Source organism: Oryzias melastigma, linkage group LG18 (genome assembly GCF_002922805.2).
Source record: "Oryzias melastigma strain HK-1 linkage group LG18, ASM292280v2, whole genome shotgun sequence".
NCBI lineage: Eukaryota > Metazoa > Chordata > Actinopteri > Beloniformes > Adrianichthyidae > Oryzias > Oryzias melastigma.
Genome location: NC_050529.1, coordinates 14,408,447 through 14,427,842, shown reverse-complemented (window position 1 = coordinate 14,427,842; position 19,396 = coordinate 14,408,447). Strand labels below are relative to the sequence as shown.

The 19,396-nt window shown below is 37.6% G+C and overlaps 2 protein-coding genes across 3 annotated transcripts in view; both read right to left on the bottom strand.

Moving 5' to 3' along the window:
- The window catches only part of dvl2 (dishevelled segment polarity protein 2), a 21,732-nt gene extending 12,266 nt beyond the window's left edge, over positions 1-9,466 (bottom strand). The window contains exons 1-2 of the mRNA XM_024288659.1: positions 9,306-9,466; positions 2,517-2,586 (exon numbers count right to left, since the gene is read on the bottom strand). Coding sequence (XP_024144427.1) covers positions 2,517-2,586; positions 9,306-9,466 — 231 coding nt within the window. The remainder of the gene's footprint in view (positions 1-2,516; positions 2,587-9,305) is intronic.
- A 2,325-nt stretch (positions 9,467-11,791) lies between these two features.
- On the bottom strand, positions 11,792-15,733 carry si:ch73-335l21.2 (RING finger domain-containing protein). 2 transcript variants are annotated; one of them, XM_024288471.2, is made up of 2 exons: positions 15,003-15,733; positions 11,792-12,469 (listed from the first exon to the last, which is right to left on the bottom strand). In XM_024288471.2, exon 2 carries the CDS (start codon positions 12,411-12,413, stop codon positions 11,814-11,816), a length of 600 nt encoding a protein of 199 aa, XP_024144239.1. In that variant the 5' UTR covers positions 12,414-12,469; positions 15,003-15,733; the 3' UTR covers positions 11,792-11,813. The 2 variants fall into 2 exon arrangements, with proteins under 2 accessions (XP_024144239.1, XP_024144240.1); XM_024288472.2 differs by lacking the exon at positions 15,003-15,733 and adding an exon at positions 12,563-13,031.
- Positions 15,734-19,396: the final 3,663 nt, after the last annotated feature.

Here is a 19,396-nt window from a genome sequence, read left to right as displayed (position 1 = left end):
CACAATTTTTCATCAGACTGGATCTTTAAGGGCCTCAAAACAGAACCTCGTCTTGTTGATATAAAGAGAAAAGTGAACTAAAATGTTGTGCTTCTAAATGAGGCGTCTTCAACAAACCCACATCATTCCGTTGCTGTCTGTCTAACTACTTATGAACAAAACCTCCTTGAGCTTCAATCCCCAATGCGACAATGAAACATCTTTTGGGAGCTGTCCATCATTCTCGGTTTACAGCTCAGCTGCTTTGCCCCCCCTCTTTCTTCCATTCTTTCTTTTTTTAATGGACTCCACAGACACTCTGGTTCCACCCTCTCCGGATTATCCAGACCGAGTCCCAAAGTTTGGCCTCTTTTTGTGTGAAACCTGCGAACAGCTGGACCTTCAAGCAAAGTATGAGAGCAAACCTAACTGATGATGGACTTTGGAGAAGAACTAAAGTATGAAATCAGCATACCCACCAAAAAAACCAACAACCCTACTGGTGTGTTTTGTTGGATTGACTCATATATACTCAGACTAATAGCTGGTCTACATTTAATGACATGTGATCACACAGTCCAGATGTGTCTTCGAGACTGAAAACACAGCAAACCCATGTTCACTTTATTGGATACAGTTGTGGTGAAATACAACTGCTCTAATCTGCTTTAGGTCTCCTATAAACTTGTTTGAGTTTAGCTCGTTTTAAACTGCATAAACAATCAGACTGACGACGATCACAGAGTTTACAGCGAACAGAAGCTGCTGATGACTGTGCTATTAAGTAGTTGCATCCTTCCTGACCTTTCAGTGGTATTTAAGGAGGCTGGATTTAAGGTCTCCACTCCTTTTAAAGATAGAGAAGTTGCATGAGAGTGCCTGATTTGAGGTAACCATTCACACACTGCTGGAGTTCACCGTTTCTGTTCTTGCTTTAGTGCTTAACTATCAGAGAACCGCTTAAAGTAAACGTATGTATAATTTTTATTTTGAAATTCATTCACTGTCTTCTGGTTGTCCAGAGCAAGGTCATGGGGCAGCAGTCTGAGCAGAGGTTGCCACACCACCCTCTCCACAAAAACTTGCCAGGTTGAGGGCCCCCCCCCCAAGGAGCTCGCAGACCAGCCAAGAGACCTAGTCATACACCGTGTAATCAATGGACTTAGCAACCTTTACCCCCTTGTGTTCCAAATAGGAAGTACCCGCTGGTTGCAAGAAGTCAAAATCTCCTGATTCATTCTTTTTGACACTTTCTTTATAATTTTTTTTAAATACTTTTTTTCTTTATCACAAGTTATTCAAGTTATAAACTGACCAGATGCCTCAGTAAAAGCACGTGGTGACCGCTGGCCCCACCTCGAACGTTTGATTGACACATTCTCCCCAGCCACTTTAAGAGGGAGGGAGACGGAACAAGCTCACTCATGATTGGTGACAGTAGTTCCTCTAAAAATGTGACTCAGACCGACTCGGACTAATGGCTGTCGACTGGTTGCTCTTTCATTCAGAGAAAATACAGATTTAAAAAAAAAAAAAAACTAAAAAAATCAAGGGTAATGAAGGGTTATGCTCACTAACTGGATCTTTTATTTTGAAAATCACGGCAGCTGTATTGCACTTCAAGGAGGAACAAACATTTAAGAGGAAAGATTCAACTGTTTCTGCAATTAATGCAATTTCAGTGGATTCTAAAGCTGAGCAAAGCAGCCATGCACTGATATGCATGACTTTATAATAGTAAAGTCAGCGGATTCTGATGCAGTGACGGCAATTTGCGCCTTTATAATTTACTAACAGAAAGTACTACCCTAGAGTTATATATTGGAGCAAAGCCGCTTTTCTCTGCATCAGAATCATGTAAACGATTGAAGAGTTATTGTAAGTCAAAGAGCATTTTATTTAGGTGTCGCCAGCGTGTCAAAGGGTTAGGCAGAAACAGTGTTAAAAACTAAAGCTCCAACTGATCTCAGAATCTGGATGTATTATCAAAGACATTTCTACTTTATTCTGAATTCTGTCTTTTAATTTCAGATTTATAAAGGAAAAAACTTTTGCTATTTTTTTTTCAATTCTGTTGACCTTAATGCTTTTTGGTACAAAGTTACTCATCCTATTAAAATGATCAGTTTCCCAAACATCTGTTGAGTCCATTTCCTCTTTTGTGATGCCACTTGTCATATTCATTGGTTAAAATTTTATTATTTTACGTCAGCAGATCCTTTTATTATTTGTCGTTTTTATTTAAAATTCTGCCTAAACAAAACACATTTGCCTGTAATAATGCACTACAAAATGTTTTTTTTTGTAAAGGTATAGACTTCTTGGTTATACTAAAGGTTACAAGATAAGATCACAAAATATGATGGGCAAAATGTAGTAAAAAAAAATACTTTAAAAAGCAAGATCTGGTTACTAAAAAAGATGTTTGTACGGAAAAAATAGGAGGAAATGTTAATAACCAACATTTAAAGAGAAATTAATGCAGATTTTATCCCTGATTTCTAAATTTAAAAATGAATAATTTTATTGTTACTCACCCACGACACCACTCTGCCATTAAAACAAGGCAATTTGGCGCTATCGTCTGAGATCTCCTCCTTCACCACTCTGAAAGAAAAGAAAAGTTATGATAAGACGGTCTGTTAAAACTTTATCAGGTACAGTATTGTTGAATTGTTTCAGCTTTATTCGTAAAACTAACAAAACAGAACACAAATATAGATACTTTACATTTTTTTTACAATGTAACTTGAATACAAAACACAATGTGGATTTAGCCAGATTTTCAGAACTCCAAACCAAAGTCTTTGTTATGGACTTTAAACAGGAATAAAGTCAATATTTTCAACCATCCTCATCGGTTATGTTTCCAAAGCCGATGTGACACAGGTAAGTACATTAATTTTTAGTTTCCAACTTTGGAATGACTTTCCAAACAAAAGGAAATGAGTGATGCGTCATGAGGAGCTCCAACACTGCCACCCTGACAGAGCAGAGAGCTTTAAGGGTTTATTCGTCTGCACTTCATATCTGACAGTGCTTTGTTGTGGTTTGTGTTGAAGCTCTTGGATACCAACGGGGGGAAAAAAGCTGCTTTCTTTGCCTCCGACAGTGTCCTGACATGATGATGCCACTTTAAACAAAGTATATAATTACAGCTCTGCAGAAGCAGCCTCCAAGCGTCCCATCAAGTGCATCAGCACACGGCTAAAAACTCAGTCTTTCCCAAAAACTGCAATAAGCACTAAAGAGCAGTGAAGTTACAGTCGTCTTTTGATCTTTTACAGCGGACGTCGTCAACCCCCGGGCCGCAGACCGGTACCAGCCTGTAGGTCACTTGATACATGGACGCAGACCAAAAAACAAAACATAACTTACATTGTTTAGCTTCTTTATTATTCAACTTTAACGGAAGTTTTATTTTGAAAAAACTACCAGATTCTATCCTCCACACATTCATCTACTGTATATGAGTAGTCATTTTCTGACATGTGCCTTAAAAATATTTATTACCTATTTCTACCACCAAAACCCTCAAATGTGTGTAGTTATCGAAAAACAAATGTCTTTAGAAAGTTTCTTTACACAGAAAACGGTTGTGAAAAAACATGGATATATATATAGATTTATCACAACACTTGTTCTTACAAACCAAACCCATTCTAAACAATCTGCAGCGACCTAATGTTACAAAGATGCAGCCAATACATTTTCAAACGTAATACACTCATGTTTATATCAAGAAAATACCACTTTTGTGATTGTTATGTAAGGGCTAATGCCCGACGAGGTGTCCGTTATCAGAAATGTATGGTCAACATGGAAGAGTGAAACGTCTTATGACGGTTACTTCTGTGAAGAAGCAGACTATTTGATGCTTGGTGTGATCCGTTGTCGTGGTAACAGCTACCAAGCCTGCACCGACCTCACTCTGCTGCAGTGGAGGAAACATAAAGGTTATGCTAAGTGATACAAAGCATCATCTCAAAGAGGAAGTTCATTTATTACTAGCTCGTTTTTGTTCAGATGATGGAACAAAAGTTTGTTTCAAAAAAAGTCTACAGTAGTTTCTTAGAATCAATTAAAAGAAATATCCTCCATGAACTCTGATCATTGAATGTGTCAACTAACAATTTCTTTCTTTAATCAAAAATATAATTATTTATAAACAGTTACTTTCTCTGTATCAAGTAATGCATGACAGAAAGACATGGAACAAATTATTTAAATTAAAGACAACATTGTCATTTATAGTTAAAAGGGAAGTCTGTAATTGAACCATTTGAAGGAAGGGAATCATTTCTGATGATCATTATTCATTATTAACAATGTATAACTAACTATAACTAAGCAAAATGTGTTATTTCAAAATGGTAGTTCTTCGTATGACTCAGTACCAATAAAGTAGCCTTCACTTTCAAAAAGGTTGGTGATCCCTGGATTAATACACAAAATGAACTTAATGTTGGAATCTTGTATTCCCCATTTTCTTTCAGCTTTGTGTTGCATTTTTGTGCGACAGGGTTGGCCGGTGCGTCACGTGAATGTTAACAGATTTTCTTTCAAACGCTGGTTGGTTTTCCATCCCTGTCAGCCAGTGTGGGTCCCTCCTGTGTGAGAGATTTGGCCCGGCTCCACCGGGCTTTCGTGAGCAGCTGTTGAGCGCCGGGTTTGTGGGCGAGTGTTAGCATGCAGATTGCTTAGCGCACTCGTGGGGTTCCTGAAGCAGGATGTCTGAGCTTTCTGGGAGTTTTTCGTCTGTGTGGTCGCTGATTGTTGGTGAACAAACAAAAGCTCCAGCTCCACTTCATTTATTCAGCATTTTCCCTCCTCGTCTAGACGGCATGAGGAGCAGATGCAACAACAATCTCCTGAGCAATCTTCATTCCACAGTCCTCTAAACAAACTACAGCTCAGTCAGCTCACACACTCTAAAATGCCAGCAAAAATGCACAAACAAGCTTGAAAATATGCTGAGCTTGGTTTGCACTCAGTAAAACCTTAAGCTCCTCCCAACCCTCCTTCATTCTTCTACTCCCCTGTTACCACTAAATGCCCGGCATTCAACACGGCATTAGCTTTCCAATAATTAATCTCACTGAAACAGCCTCTGAAAGCACATTCACACAGAGAATTATCCAGTAGCTCCGACCGAACACCGCCCTATTCTGTCCCCGTATTCCTGCCTCTGTAGACACCACGAGACCCCCAGCAAATGGCCTCCGTCCAGCCTCAGGTTCCCCACACACAAAACCCTGGCTCTTCTCTGCTGATCCTTCACGCCGCCACACACGCAGCGTCAGTCAACAGCTGGCCTCGACCACAGCGAAGGAAAACACAACGTTAGAGTGCTCCTTCTTAGGGGATACCTGCCATGACTGGACAGCTGACCCTTTAAAACGTATTCAGATATTCAGAGAGATAGATGCTGCCACATAGACTAAGAAAAGGTTGTTTGTAAATCCTAAAAAATTAGGGATGGAAAGAACATAATTTAAAGACCTACTCCAATGAAAACTGTTTTTTGATGTTTTTAACTTGTGGCATTTTTCTGATGGAGGAGGACATGTAAAAAGATAATTAAGCTTAAAATTGCATTTCTGAGTATTTCTTTATTCAAATTTATTGAAACAGGAGCAGACAAAATAATGCATTTCGAAAAAGTTTGTATGTTTTTCAAAAAATACGATAGGCAGGCCAAAAGCTCCTTCCTCCGCTTAATTTTGATGCATCCGCTTGTAGACGACTAGATCCATGTCTTTGTTTTTCTCGTCGTTTCTCATTTCTCGTTTCATCTAAAAACAGCAATAAATCATAATTAAAAGACCACAGGGAACACTTTTAGAATAGCTCAAAAAATGATCAGAGTGAGTCTTCAAGCTCTCTGAGTTGGTGCTGATTTACAATAAATAATAAATTGCTATTCTTTTGTCATAATAAAATTCTCAAGCTTCTCACATTAAAGTCTTTTGTATTTGTTGAGACACTAAAGCCGGTTGAGCTGGTTTAGCTAAATTCTCTATTAGCATCTGATGCTAATCCGAATGAGCTTAACTTTTGAATGAGTCTGGCAGAAGATATCTTACTTTATAAGGTTTGTTAATATTTCTAAATCATAAGAACATTTCTGCTTCTTCAGGTTGATCCACATACTTCAAGCTGTGCTGCTAATAAACTTTAGCCTGCAGCTCAAAACATCACAGCCCAAAATATTTACAATATCCATTTTTTCTTAAAACATTAAGCTAAAAAAAAATCTTAAAGAACACAGTGAGATAAACCTGTTTCTGTTTTGCTATTTGTTCAAACATTCATTAATAATGGCAGCATGAACTCTTTAAACAAAATTCTGTTTAAAAAAGATCATCTTTTCTATGATTTTGTTTTTTCTGTAGTTCAGAAAGCCTCACCGACAGCTGATCTACTAAAAGAATTAAAGATTTAATAGCTGAAAAATGAACACAACATAAAATATCTAATTTCAGTTCAAATTAATGTTGATCAAACATACTTAGATAATCACAAATGAGAGCATATCATTTCTAATTAAGGCACGTCTACTCATTGCTTTCACTTTAGTCATATTAAGCACAATTTGCATATTACTTTATTTTGCATAAACATTTACCAGTTTTACTTAAAGCTTAGCTTTACAAATAGCGACCTCCATGTCACGTGATCTGGAAGCAGCTTCTGAGTGAGCACAAACACTGAAAACAATAAAAATTGTTTATTCAAGTGCAACACATCGGGTAATCTAGCAGAACTCATCGAGAACCCAGTGAAATGTTGTGTTTTTTAATGCTGCTGTTCTGCATGCCTTAAGCAGGAGCGCACAGGTCTGCAGAACCCCCCCGAAACAACAAGGTTGAAAATTATAGTGTATAAGTTTATATGGAAAATATTTAAAAGCATTTTGTGTTTTATTGTGCTGAACTAAGGCATCCAATATAACACTAATGTTAAAAAAGACAGTTGCAGAGTACTAACATAAAACAGCAGCAGCAGGTTTATTTGTGTCAAGTTAGTTCCTGATGCTGCACTGTTTACCAGAACAGATGGTTGTTGTTTCGTTGTTGTTGTTTACTTATTGATGAGCTGAGACTTTGAAAGCAACAGGAAATTTGAAAATTACCACATAGGTGAGGATTTTCTAATGGAGATAAATAAATAAGTTGCACATATCTGATTACTTCCACTTACTCTGTATTTGTGTGTCTGTAAACAGGATCAGTTTGTCATTACCTCTTAAACACTCAGGTCTAAAAAGCTTCACCTGGACTTTCTTTTTTTCTTATTTTGACTACTAGGGTCAGTAAATGTCCAGTTTATATATTCTTTGCCTATTATAGTCCATAAATCGATCCATAAAAAACTCTACTAACTTTGTCACAATACAATACAGTCCAATTCTTTTACCTAAACGGATACAATCTAGTAGTACTGGGCAATATAGAAAAAAATGTGTGTATCATGATATAAATTATTTTAGATCACAATAACAGCATATAATCACGATATACCACAATAAAGTATATTAATCTCTGAAGAAAAATGACAAAGATGTCATTGCTTGCTTTTAGGAAGTAACGTGTAACTTAATGGTCACAAATGAGAAACAAAAGTTTCATAGTAGAAAAACAAATTTTTCCACAAAAGTTCAGCAATAAAAATCAATAAAAACGATAGAAGATAAATGGCACAATGGACACTTTTCTATCGCCCAGCACTACAATCTAGATATTTATTAATAATTTGACATTTACATCTATAAATGAAAATGCCTTTAAACAGAGAACCTCTTGTATTTTTCTTTACTGGCACTTTTGTTTTTAAGCAACAAAATGTTTAGCATAACAGCTGAAAACATAACAACCTGGTTTTTTTCAAAGGCATTTTAAACGGATTTTGGTTAAATAAAAATGAGTCATACTAATTTATTTCCCGTATTGTTTGTAGTGCTGCCGATAAAAAAAGAGTCATGTTTAGAGCAAACAACACTCACTGTTAATCTTAAACGCTTAATCTGTAACAGTCATTGACTGTAAAAAAGGAACTGGACAGAGCAAATGTGACATCACCCATAGAAAATGTTTCGATTCCGGCTCCAACCTAATGAAGCCAATTTAGTCGCCATTTTTCTTTGATAGGATGCCACCTTTTGGCGCCAGAAGAGGTTGGTTACGTTTCTATGGCAATTGCTGTCCCCAACGAGGAGTGACCTTGTTGGAAGTCCACACCCCTTCTACTGAAAGTAGCTCAGGAGAATCAAATCTTTGAAATGGGGGGGGGTCACAGGGCATCACATGCTTTTACTGAGGCATCTGATTGGGCAGTTGAATAACTTGCGATAAAGGAAAAATGTCATGAAAAAAATATACATCAAAGTATCAGAGCAAGGAGGGTTATTCTGACAAATGGTCATTTATTTCTCAATAGAAGTCTATGGGATTTTGGCTTCTTGGAACCAGCAGGTACTTCCGGTTTGGAACGTAGTGATGTATTCATTTTTAGTGTTGATTTTAATTCAAATGATCTGCATCAGTGGGGACCAGCTCCAATAAATCACAAAGCAATATAAAAACAAAAGCTAATTTAAAAATAAAAGTTTATTTTTTTTTTAATAAATATACTTTGGTAATAGTCCTGATGATGCAACCTAACTAGAAGAAACAAAAGACAAAAACACACATTGTAGTGGTAGAAAACAGCCGGATATCACAGCCTAAATTACCCACCATGCATTCCTCTAAAGACTCACACACGCTGATGAAATGAAAGAGTAGAGACAGTTTTGCTTTTCTCTTCCTGAAGGAGAAGCTCCGAAGAATAGGAGCCGAGGGCTGAAAGGATGGATAGCAGACTGAAGTGTGAAGGAGAAAGGACAAAACCTTGGCTGCAGTCCCGCAAGAAAGAAAAGAGTTCACTTGAAGGAGAGGAGGGAGAGGAGGAGGATTGGGGCTAAGAAAAGCAGCAGGGCCGGGGAATGCCTCCCATTGTAATGAAGTCTTTTATTTTGAAAATATTCCACAAGTATATATAGAACAGTTATGATATGCGGTAGTTTCTCATCAAGGAGGAAAAGGAATCTCAGTGACTTATTTATTCCATATTTATTTAAGGAATAAACACGTTTAAAGAAAAAAATATATTTTAATTTTAAGTTTTTTTCCTGTTCTTTTTAAGGCGTTTTAGCTGCTAACACACTGAAAACTAGTAGGGAAAATTATATTTATATTATTTTTGTCACATAATTTGAAATATATGAGCCCCTGAATTAACATTTTGTAGCTTTATTTTGGAAAAAAAAAATCTCAGCAACTCACCCAAAGTCTTGGTCCATAGACTTGAAGAAGAACTTGTAGTTTGGCTTGTTCAATACTTGTTTAAAATCCAACAAAGTGATATTCTCGGCCGCTATCGGTATCTTCACTAAGTACGGCGTCTCCTCCTCGTCGATATGATAAATTATCTTGGTTTCCGCCATCTCTGCGGGCTTTTTTTACCCCCTCCCCGCAAACCTGGAAGTTTCCGACGGGAGACAGCGGTGTGTGAGGCGAGGTAGCCTTTAACTTTGGGAGCTAGCTTAGGAGCTAACGAGACGTTTCAGCCCGAAAGGTTAAATTTTCACATGAACTTCTGGAAAATTCTGCTCCTCGGCTCGTTCTCCGACTTGAAAGGACGAATAACGGGCATTCCGCTCTGCTACCGAGGGCCGAAAAGCGGCGCACGCGCTACATTCACGCGAGCAAAACTTCCAGCAACTTTTCTCTCAACAAAAACATACGGAGGAGGGGGGGTCCAACAACTTTTTTACCACTACCAACGCGGCGTATGACGTCACGACGCACCCCTCTTTCTGCTTTACGTACGGGAGCCCCCACTACTATATTTTTCTTTTGACAAAAAATACATTTTTAAGGAAAAAAAAGTGATCATAAACGCATTAAGAATGTAGTAAAACAGATTATTGATTTAAAATAAAAAAAAAAAATTAAAATGTAATTGTGTCATAAACTTTAAATTTTAGTTTCAATAAAAAAATATAGGAAAAACTGTCAATTCATTACTTTTATAAGCTCATATATTATCTCTGCCAGACACCAGGGAAGATAAAAAAAAATATATTGAAAAAAAACTTTATTGTGGGGTCCAGATATCCCACTTTTAAAGTAAAGAAGCAAGTACATTTTAAACTATTTTTCCTACCAGTCTACTTTTGGTCAGTGACTACTAAAATCCCTACTGCTGCTCTGCAGATGCTAAGAGTAAAAATATGAGTCGACAGCATTAAAAGAAAAGAGGCAAGACAATTCAAGCACGATATAATCAAAAAGAGTCCTAAAAAAACTTTAATTTAGTAAATTTACTGAAAAGTACATTGATGACACACAGAGACAATTAATTTATGGAACCGGTGTTTTGCTTGATCAAATTACTCAAAAAAAGACGTAAAAAGGGTTCGTGAAATGTCCTGTTCCATTGTTCTTTTAAAAATTGCCTTTATTTAGTAAAAGTGTCAATAAGTTTTTCACAATGGTAGTCAAGGACACAAAAAATTAACACAAAAAAGACACAACGTAAAAAGTTCAACAAACACAGAACAAATATTATTACATCAATGCTACCAATAATAAAGTCAAAGTAATCAAACATCATTATCTTCTATTATTTCAAAATGATCATCCTAAGAGTAAAGAAAAGCTAAAATCTGTGCTGATGTTACTGTTTTAAGTGAGACCTATAGACGGTTACTGAAATACTATTTATTACTTTTTAAAAGTCTTTAGGGAATATTTGAAGAATTTCAAATCACAGTAATAAAGTAATAAACAGTAATAACAATGATAAATATCTATAAAGTGGGTTTTTCAATGCATGAAATTGCAGTCTGATTGAGATTTACTCATCAAAAAAAGTCGAAAATGTGTTATTTTGGCTGTAATTGATGTAATAAAACTAGTCATGAAAGTAACAGTGTATTTTGTGGTAATAGCACCAAATTTAGCTAAATTCTACAACCCCTGTTTGGGTAAAACACATTTGCCACAAAAAATATATATATATATGGACATGATACGTAGCCTTCAAGTTTAAAGACTGCATTTTGTACATTGACAGCCCATATTGTTAAAAATGGGGCAAATAGAAATCAAATATTTTTGCAACATGGCCGCCATCTTTAAAACTGCCACCATTTTGGATTTTTCTCGCGGCTTTTCTGAAAACGGGAACCCACAGCAAAAAATAATCTAAGTGTACTATAAGTATGCTCATTCTATACTAAAAGTGTAGTAGTATACTTGAAGTTTACTTTTTTATACCATCTTTAAACTTAAAATGTTCAAATTTAGACTGAAGAAGTATTCTGTTAGCATACTTCCAACACAACAAGTACATACTCTAGTGTACTTGCTATAGGCTGGTTTGCTGTGGCGATTCCTGACGGGATGGACGCAAAGGTGAACAACAACAATTTATACTTTTACTCAAGTATATAAATAACCTTCAAGCGTACTACTTTAAGCTTTGGGTTGTATTAAATGAGTGTCTTGTAGCGGATTTAGACAGAATTCTTAAATATTTTAGGATGCTTAGAAGTTTTTCCTGCTTCGACTTCTCTTTTACCGATTTCTAGCTCATTATAATGCGATGCTCATTTGATGTTATTATAATTTGTAATAAATTATTGATAAAAACAAAAAAGATTACAAAGAGAAAAAGTGAAATACACCTGGTGCCTTCCTTCATTGACCACTAGAGGGAGCTCATGGTCAGTTAACGAAAGGAACAAAATGAAGTAAGACAAGTGGACAAAAAAATGTAGTTTACTCTTAGAACCTCCTCTGCACAACGCCAAACACGCAGGTGATCACAAACAGCACCCAGAAGACGACCGCCAGGACCTGCACACAACCCAGCGTCCTCTTGCTCTGCTGGATGACCCCCTCCTCATCCACCAGACCCGGGGCCGCCCCGCACGGCCTGTTTGGGTGCATCTGCTGCACCCGCAGGCTGACGGTGGGTACGATGATGAAACCAGAATCCCTGCTGTCGCCCTCCAGGGAGAACACCATTCCCTGGGGGGCACCGGATAGACGGTTGGCCTTCCTGGCAGACAAGTGAGAGGCAGCCGGGGGCAGTCGGGAGAGGATGCGGGAGTTGCAGGGCAAAGAGAGGGCCTCCCCGGCGCCCAGTGAGGTCAAATGGCGACACAGAGGGCAGGCAATCGATTTGGGGCTGTTAGCATCAGAGGGATCGCTCGGTCTGATTTGGATCCGTTGGAGGCACTCTGCACAAAAAACGTGGAGGCACTCCAGCATCTGAGGGCATTTGTTGTATTGGTTGTATTCCTGGTAGCAGATGGGGCATTCCACATCCACGGATTCCTCAAAGTTCCCCTGCTGAGGTCCTGGAACAGCCTCCCCCGTCATGGTTTAACTACAACAATGCTGACAGGGAGCAAATCTGGACAAGTCTGAAGCAAAACCTGCAAGAGACAGCAGATTGAAGATAAGCTCAAGACTGGAATTTAGGGGTTACACTATCAGATTTCTTCTAAAAATGTTGTTTAACGTCCTACATCTTCTAATTCATTCCTGAACCGCTACATCATCACTGGACTGGTGTGCCGGGTTGCTCCCGCGTACACAAACGTGAGGAAAGCAAAACAAAGGAGACGGACAAAAAAAACAAACCAGGAGGAGCGCCATGAAAGGAAGTCATGAGTCACTGGAGCTCCGTTCCGTTTGCACACGCGTGTGCGTGCGGACACGTCCAGCAACTCTCTGCTGCTCTCATTGATTTTTAAATAACCAGTTACATAAGAAAGTCAACAGATTCTGCTGGGAAAAAATGTTTGTTTTTGCAAAACGGATGACTCAGAGTTTAGAGGGTCACACCGCTAATTTGTGTCTTGGGACACCAAAGACCCACGAATGACCCACAACTGACACAACGTCCCAGAATTTTTAATCCAGTCAGAAAAAAACGTGTTTTTTTGCACGTCTAGGCTCTTTAGCACAGTCTCCTTTCTACGGAAGAGGATTAGGGCCACTGAAAAAAAAAAAAGACCATGAAAAATTCTGACTTTAATCTCAAAATGTTGACTTTAATCTCAGAATTCTGACTTTTTTCTCAGAATTCTGACTTTTTTCTCAGAATTCTGACTTTAATCTCAGAATTCAGACTTTAAAATCAGAATTCTGACTTTAATCTCAGGATTCTGACATTAATCTCAGAATTTTGATTTTAATCTTAGAATTCTGACTTCAAAAGTCAGAATCTGAATCTGAGATTCAGATTTAAATTCTGAGATTAAAGTCAGAATTCTGATTTTAAAGTCAGAATTCTGACTTTAAAATCAGAATTTTTTTATGGGCTTCTTTTTTTTTTCTCAGTGGCCCTAATCCTCTTCCGTACCTTTCAATTTGTTGGATTATAGTAAAACGTTTTGCGCTGTTTTGTCTATTAAAATCCCTTTTGTCCGTTTTAGCTTTAATGTTCTTTTTTTGGTTTACTTTTTGCAGTATATATATATATATATATATATATATATAAATGACTGAAGCACACATTAGAATAGTACCTTTACTCAAGTGATCATTGCTCATTGGTCAACTAAGAAGTCTGTAACCTTCATGTTTGAAGCTGATTAACTAAAACCTTTTTTTTTGCATCTGTTTGCTTAGATTTACAAGAAATGAACGTTTACAAACCAAAGTTTTATCTTTGACGTTTGACGTAGGTGGAAAGCAGAAAAAGGGGGTGTGGCCTTTGGATTTGGATTGAGAACTCAATTCTTACATTTAGAACAGTTTCATTTTCTTTAAATCAGTTTTCGGTCATCTTTTGCTCCTCCACATTTGTCATTTATTAGAGAGTCGGGGGATAATTAACAACCAATGATTGAATACTTTAATTTGACGCGAGACAGGAAGTACCAATGGTTGCAGTTCCTCTAAAGACCACTGAAGGCTGGTTTCAAAAGGGAGCAGATTCCACTAATATACGCAAAAAAAATAACTTGGTGTCAAAAAAGTTTTGAGAGTTGATACTTTTTTTTTCTTTTTATTAATCAGCTATTTTGATAATAATATGAGCACATTAAGAGGTATTTATTTATTCATTTATTTATTTATTTTGTGGCTGTTTATAGATGAAACCAGCAGTGTTTTAAACTTTACTTTGAGTGTTTACACAAAATGTGTGGAGTGGAAGGCCGCATGGTGGTGTAGCGGTTAGCACTCTTGCCTTACAGCAGTAAGGACCTGGTTCAAATCCCATCCAGATTGTTTCTATGTGGGGTTTGCATGTGTGGATTTCCTCCTACAGTCCAGAAACATGATTCATTGATGACTTTAACACTGTGAGAGTGCATTAAAAATGTGCCCTATCTTTGCCCCAACAGTGTTCGGGATAGGCTCCAGCAACCCACGATTGAAAAGGATTTAGTTGGTTTGGACAACAGATGGATGGATTTATGTGATCCTTTTGTTTCAGACTTTATTCTTGCTTAACAAAATCCAGTGGATTCTGCTAGATTATCCGTCCATACGTTTATAGTAACGTTTCAGATGGTCTAAAATATATTAAGCAAATTGTGGCACCTTTTTTTACAAATGAAAGAAGATTAATCAGTCAGTAGAGCATCTTAACAGTGAATTTAAAGCATCAAACCGACACTACCTCACTTTTGTTGTTTTGTCTGACTCCCTTTTTTCATGTGAGACACTAACAAAACAAACTACACACACATGGGAGTTCTGTTGCTAAGCAGCCATTGTCTCTCAAGGATTGCTCCATACAAACACATATCCCATAATGTTTTTCCAACAGTATTTTACACTATAAATCGGAACAGAAAGATTTTTTATTCTACATCGATTAACTATCACACAGTCGGGCCTCCCACAGATGTGTCAAAACCTGCCCGGACGGAGAGCCGGGTTGGCTGTAAACACTGACAAAAATGGGCGGGGCCCCACCCTGACAGATTAAGACAGATAAGAAGAACTTTTTACCTTCTGTACACCTCTTAGATCAGCTCTGATCCGCTCCGCTCACCCACACACGCTCTGATCTTCTCATGTTGCTGTTGTCCCGCCGCTCTGCTGCTGCCACACCTGATTCTCCTCTTCCTCCTCTCTCGGTCGAATCCCCCATGAATCGTCTTTGAGGTTTTGCTTGAGTGTAATTATACCCCCGGTGAGAGCAAAGGTAACCAGGGCAGAAAAATGACAGCCAACCTCTTGATCGTCTTCATTATGGTGGCACGTTGTGGTTTAAAACAGCCGATGTGGATCAGGTTTCCTCAGGTTTTTGGTTCAAAATGAGGATTAATATAAGAAACTTTCTGTGCCAGCTTTTTTTTTTTAAATAAAGTGTATTAAATCTCATCTTAAAAGTCACGTTTAAGGATTCAAAAGTTCAACCTTATAGCTGGAACTGGTTTAAACAACTTTGACATGTTGAATTTCATTGCCAAAAGGCAGTTTTGTCTTTTGAAAAACCACAAAGACATGAGTTAAACATAGAAAGTTGTGCCCAGAAAACAAAATTTTTCCCACAAAGTCACATGAAACTACCACTCCAAAGCTGAAATGCGTTGCTGGGATGTCTTCATATCAACAGCAGAAAACAACAACAGAAGGTTGGTTGCTTAAGCTTGGAAATTTCAGTAAACAATGTCCACGCCTGGATTTTCCACACACGGATTGAACCAATCCCAGCTGTCCTCAGGTGAAGGTGTGGTGCGTTCTTGAGAGGTTGCCAAGACTTCAAAGGAGCTTTGATGGGATTTGGTTCAGTACAGCAGCTGGAAAAGAGACGGACAGCAGATGTGGTCACATGACCCATTGGTTCCCGGCGACACCTAAAAAACATTATTTGAAATAACGTAACTCTTTGACCAATCAACCTGAGTCAGCCAATCAGGAACTCAGCTTTGGGTGTGTGACGTTTTCAATGACTCGATCAGCGGGTTGAATTCTAGTCCAATGTGGGCGTTTTTGTCCTGAACTTCCATCTTTTGGGGTGAAGGCGGTATTCACTCTGGACAGATGGCGGCGGAGCTCACTCACTCGATATGCCGGCCGACAGAGAGCCGCTACAGGTGTGGAGGCAGCCGGCTCGGACCTCATCGAGACATTAGGAGACAGAGAGCCTTCAAGCTCAGTCACAGAGACACAGAAACACCGTGGAAGTGGCTGTCATACAGACACATCCCCCTGTACCCGGAAAATCTTTGAATAACCAAACATGGAGATACGATTACTGATGTTTTTGCAGAACTCTTCCCGATAAATAAACCTTATTTCTTAACATCATCTGTGTCTTCCATACATTCTGAGTGAGATCTGCAAAGACGCTGTTCCTTATAGGGATCATCCTAAAACCATAAGGTGGTAGCTCCTCCCACACGCGGCCGAGGCATCAAGCTTTGGCAGAAATGAATTCGAAAGAGCGAAAGAGGTCCAGGTCACACAAATTTGTTACACAAAATGCAATCCTTGTGAATGCACCTTAACACTAGATATGTCCCCTAAATCACACGTTCTTTTTTTTTACCTACCGTGACTCTTGTTTAAGCAATCAACGTAAATCAACTTATTCTAAAAAGAATCTTTTAATAATCGACTTTGCACCGATATGCAACACCTCCTAACCTGCTCATCGGCTGCTGCTTAACGGCTCAAAACAGCTTTTTTCATGATGTAATCCAATGAAATTACATTAAAGAGCCTGTATCATGCTATCCTTAAGCCTTTCAGAGTAAAATATATCTAAATATATGATCATATTTTACCTTTGGAACTCGAAATACGATTTTTAATTAAATTTGAGGTATTTTCACAAACTTTTTTCCAAACTTTAAGACGCCTCGATCTCTGAAGCTCCGCCTTTCACTCATAATAGTGATTAAAATTGGAAGCTACAATAAGTTGATTTTGTTTTCAAACGTGCTTCAATCCGGAAGTTAAAGGGGTGTTTTGGTGTAAAAAGCAAACTCCAGGCCTCGAGGGCCTGCCTTTCCAAAAATCTAGTCTCATCTGCTGCTGATTACTGGATATGGTGTATTTAGCCAAAAAGAAGCTTCAACGGCAGATCGGTTGGGAAACAAAAAAATGTCCCAGAATTTACTTTGACAATTTAGGAAACATAAAAAACAAACAATTATGAATCCTGGAATCACAGAAGCACTTTTTGTACAATCAGTTTTTTTATTTAATCATTAAAAATGTATATTCTTTTTCATAGTGTCTCATTATATAAAAGCTTAAAATGTAACTATATTTTATTATCCTTTGGCTCTTAAATCAACATTTTTTTGACATTCAAGAAAAAAAAATCAAATGTGAGCACAGGTTTGCACGTGCCGATCAGACGCACGTTTTTGGACACAAACAGAACGCTTCATCATCTATTGGATGGTGTCCTCGTCTGAGGTGAGGTTAGCTGAGAACAAGTCCAAGAAAACATGTCTTGTGCTCAGAAAAGATCCTCCACTAAAGATTAAACCCTTCACGTGAGTGGATGTAGCTTTAAAATAGGGTCAGGTCAATGAGTTGCAGGGACGAGGGGCTGATGGGAGATTTTTGGCACGTTACGGCCTATTTATGTGTAATCTGGTCGGAGATCTGAGAACAACAAGCTGGCTGCTCGGATCTTCTCAGTGATGACTGAAGCCTTTTCGGAAAATTTCATGCCATTGTTAAAGACATAATATAAGTGAGCTATAAACATGTCAGGAAATCAAAATTCCCTGGATTTTTCCTTTCCAGACTTCCCTGGAGTCTATCTCGTTCACCCCCACCTGTCAATCATGTTCTTCACACAAATAGGACATCCACAGTTCTTGGAATTTCACTGGAGACTACAACAAGATTTGGAGACTCAGCTCAGAGACAAAGGCTTAGTTAAAAAGTTAAAAAATGTTTTTTTTTCCTCTTCCTTTTTCCTCAAGGAGCTTACTGGAAACAGCTTTAGGAAGTCATTTTTCTTTGCTGACAGTAAATGGGCTGCAGGATCAGCATCCAAAAACACTTAACATGTGCAGAAGGACAGAAAAGAAGCAATAAAAATGCAAAAGTTATGTCGTCGTTGGTTATGTTTTCCTTTTTCTTCCATCAGATCTACAATTTTTATTGACATTTATGTCCACAGGAAGTCCAATTTTCTGCCTGTATTGCTCTTCCTTTTCATTCCTAATTTGCCATAAAGTGTCATTTTACAAGTTCACGAATGCTTCAGTAACACAGCTTAATGAGTTTTTATGATTTTAGACTTTCTTATCTTGTTGCTGATGTTTTCACCTGATTTCTTTAATCTTTTTTTTCCTTTCTCAAAATAGTAGAATACCTTTTAAATATGTCTTGCCTAGATTAAAAAAGGTTTTATTTAAAAAAAACACATTTATTAATATGGAGAAACATTAAACAACATTTGTTTAAGCAGGAAAAAAAGCAGTCCTTTGTGCACACATAGCTGCTTATCAGAGAAAGTAGTGCAATAGAAGCTTACTCATACCAATCTGAGAAATGGTGATCAACGGTTTACAAGAAATGTTTTAGAATGTTAAAAAGTATTTTTAAAGCCACTTCTTAATAAGAACAAAACACATTGTAGATAAAATTTGATTTTTTTGGCAAGCTTAAAATCGAGTTTTTCTCTTTTTCACTAATTAGCAACTATTTTTGATCTATAAATTGAATTTTGCATGTCTTTACAAGCTATTTGGAGCTGTGACCTTAAAGATTTACTTATTTTAAAGATATTAATTAGAAAAGGACAAAGTATAGGGGCTCCAGAATAGAACTCAGGGGTACACCCAAGTTTAAACTAAGGAAGATGTCTTGTTTTATCTTAAATGTATCTACAACTAATTTATCATTAAACCTGTTTTTATTTATGATATGTTAAATAGAAACCCGAATTTAGTTTATTTTCATGGGAATACGACTAACTTGACGTGTGACGCAGTTGTGCTTCCTCCCTAAAAAAAACAAAACAGGTTTCTTAAATGTCTGGCACTTATCCAACAAGCAACACTCGACACTTGCTTTGTGGAGCAACAACGCAAGAATGACAGATTTTATTTTAAAAAATGACAACACCTAAGTTCAACAATTTACAGTGGAGATATTCCTGGTCTTATTGCCGATATAAAGTCTTATCACTGTTTTTTTTTTGTTTTTTATTATTATTATTTATGACTTCCTTGCTGAGTTGTAAAGCTAGAATGGCACAAACTGTAGGTGGATACTCACAATTTCTGTTTTAACATCTGAACTTTTTACCTCCTGGAACCTTTGGCTCTTTTTTTCTTTTTAAATCAATCAAACAAGTTTTTTTTAAACTGGTATTCCCGTTTTGTCTGTGAGTAATCAGACTTACAGTAAGTTCAAAGCGGGTGGTA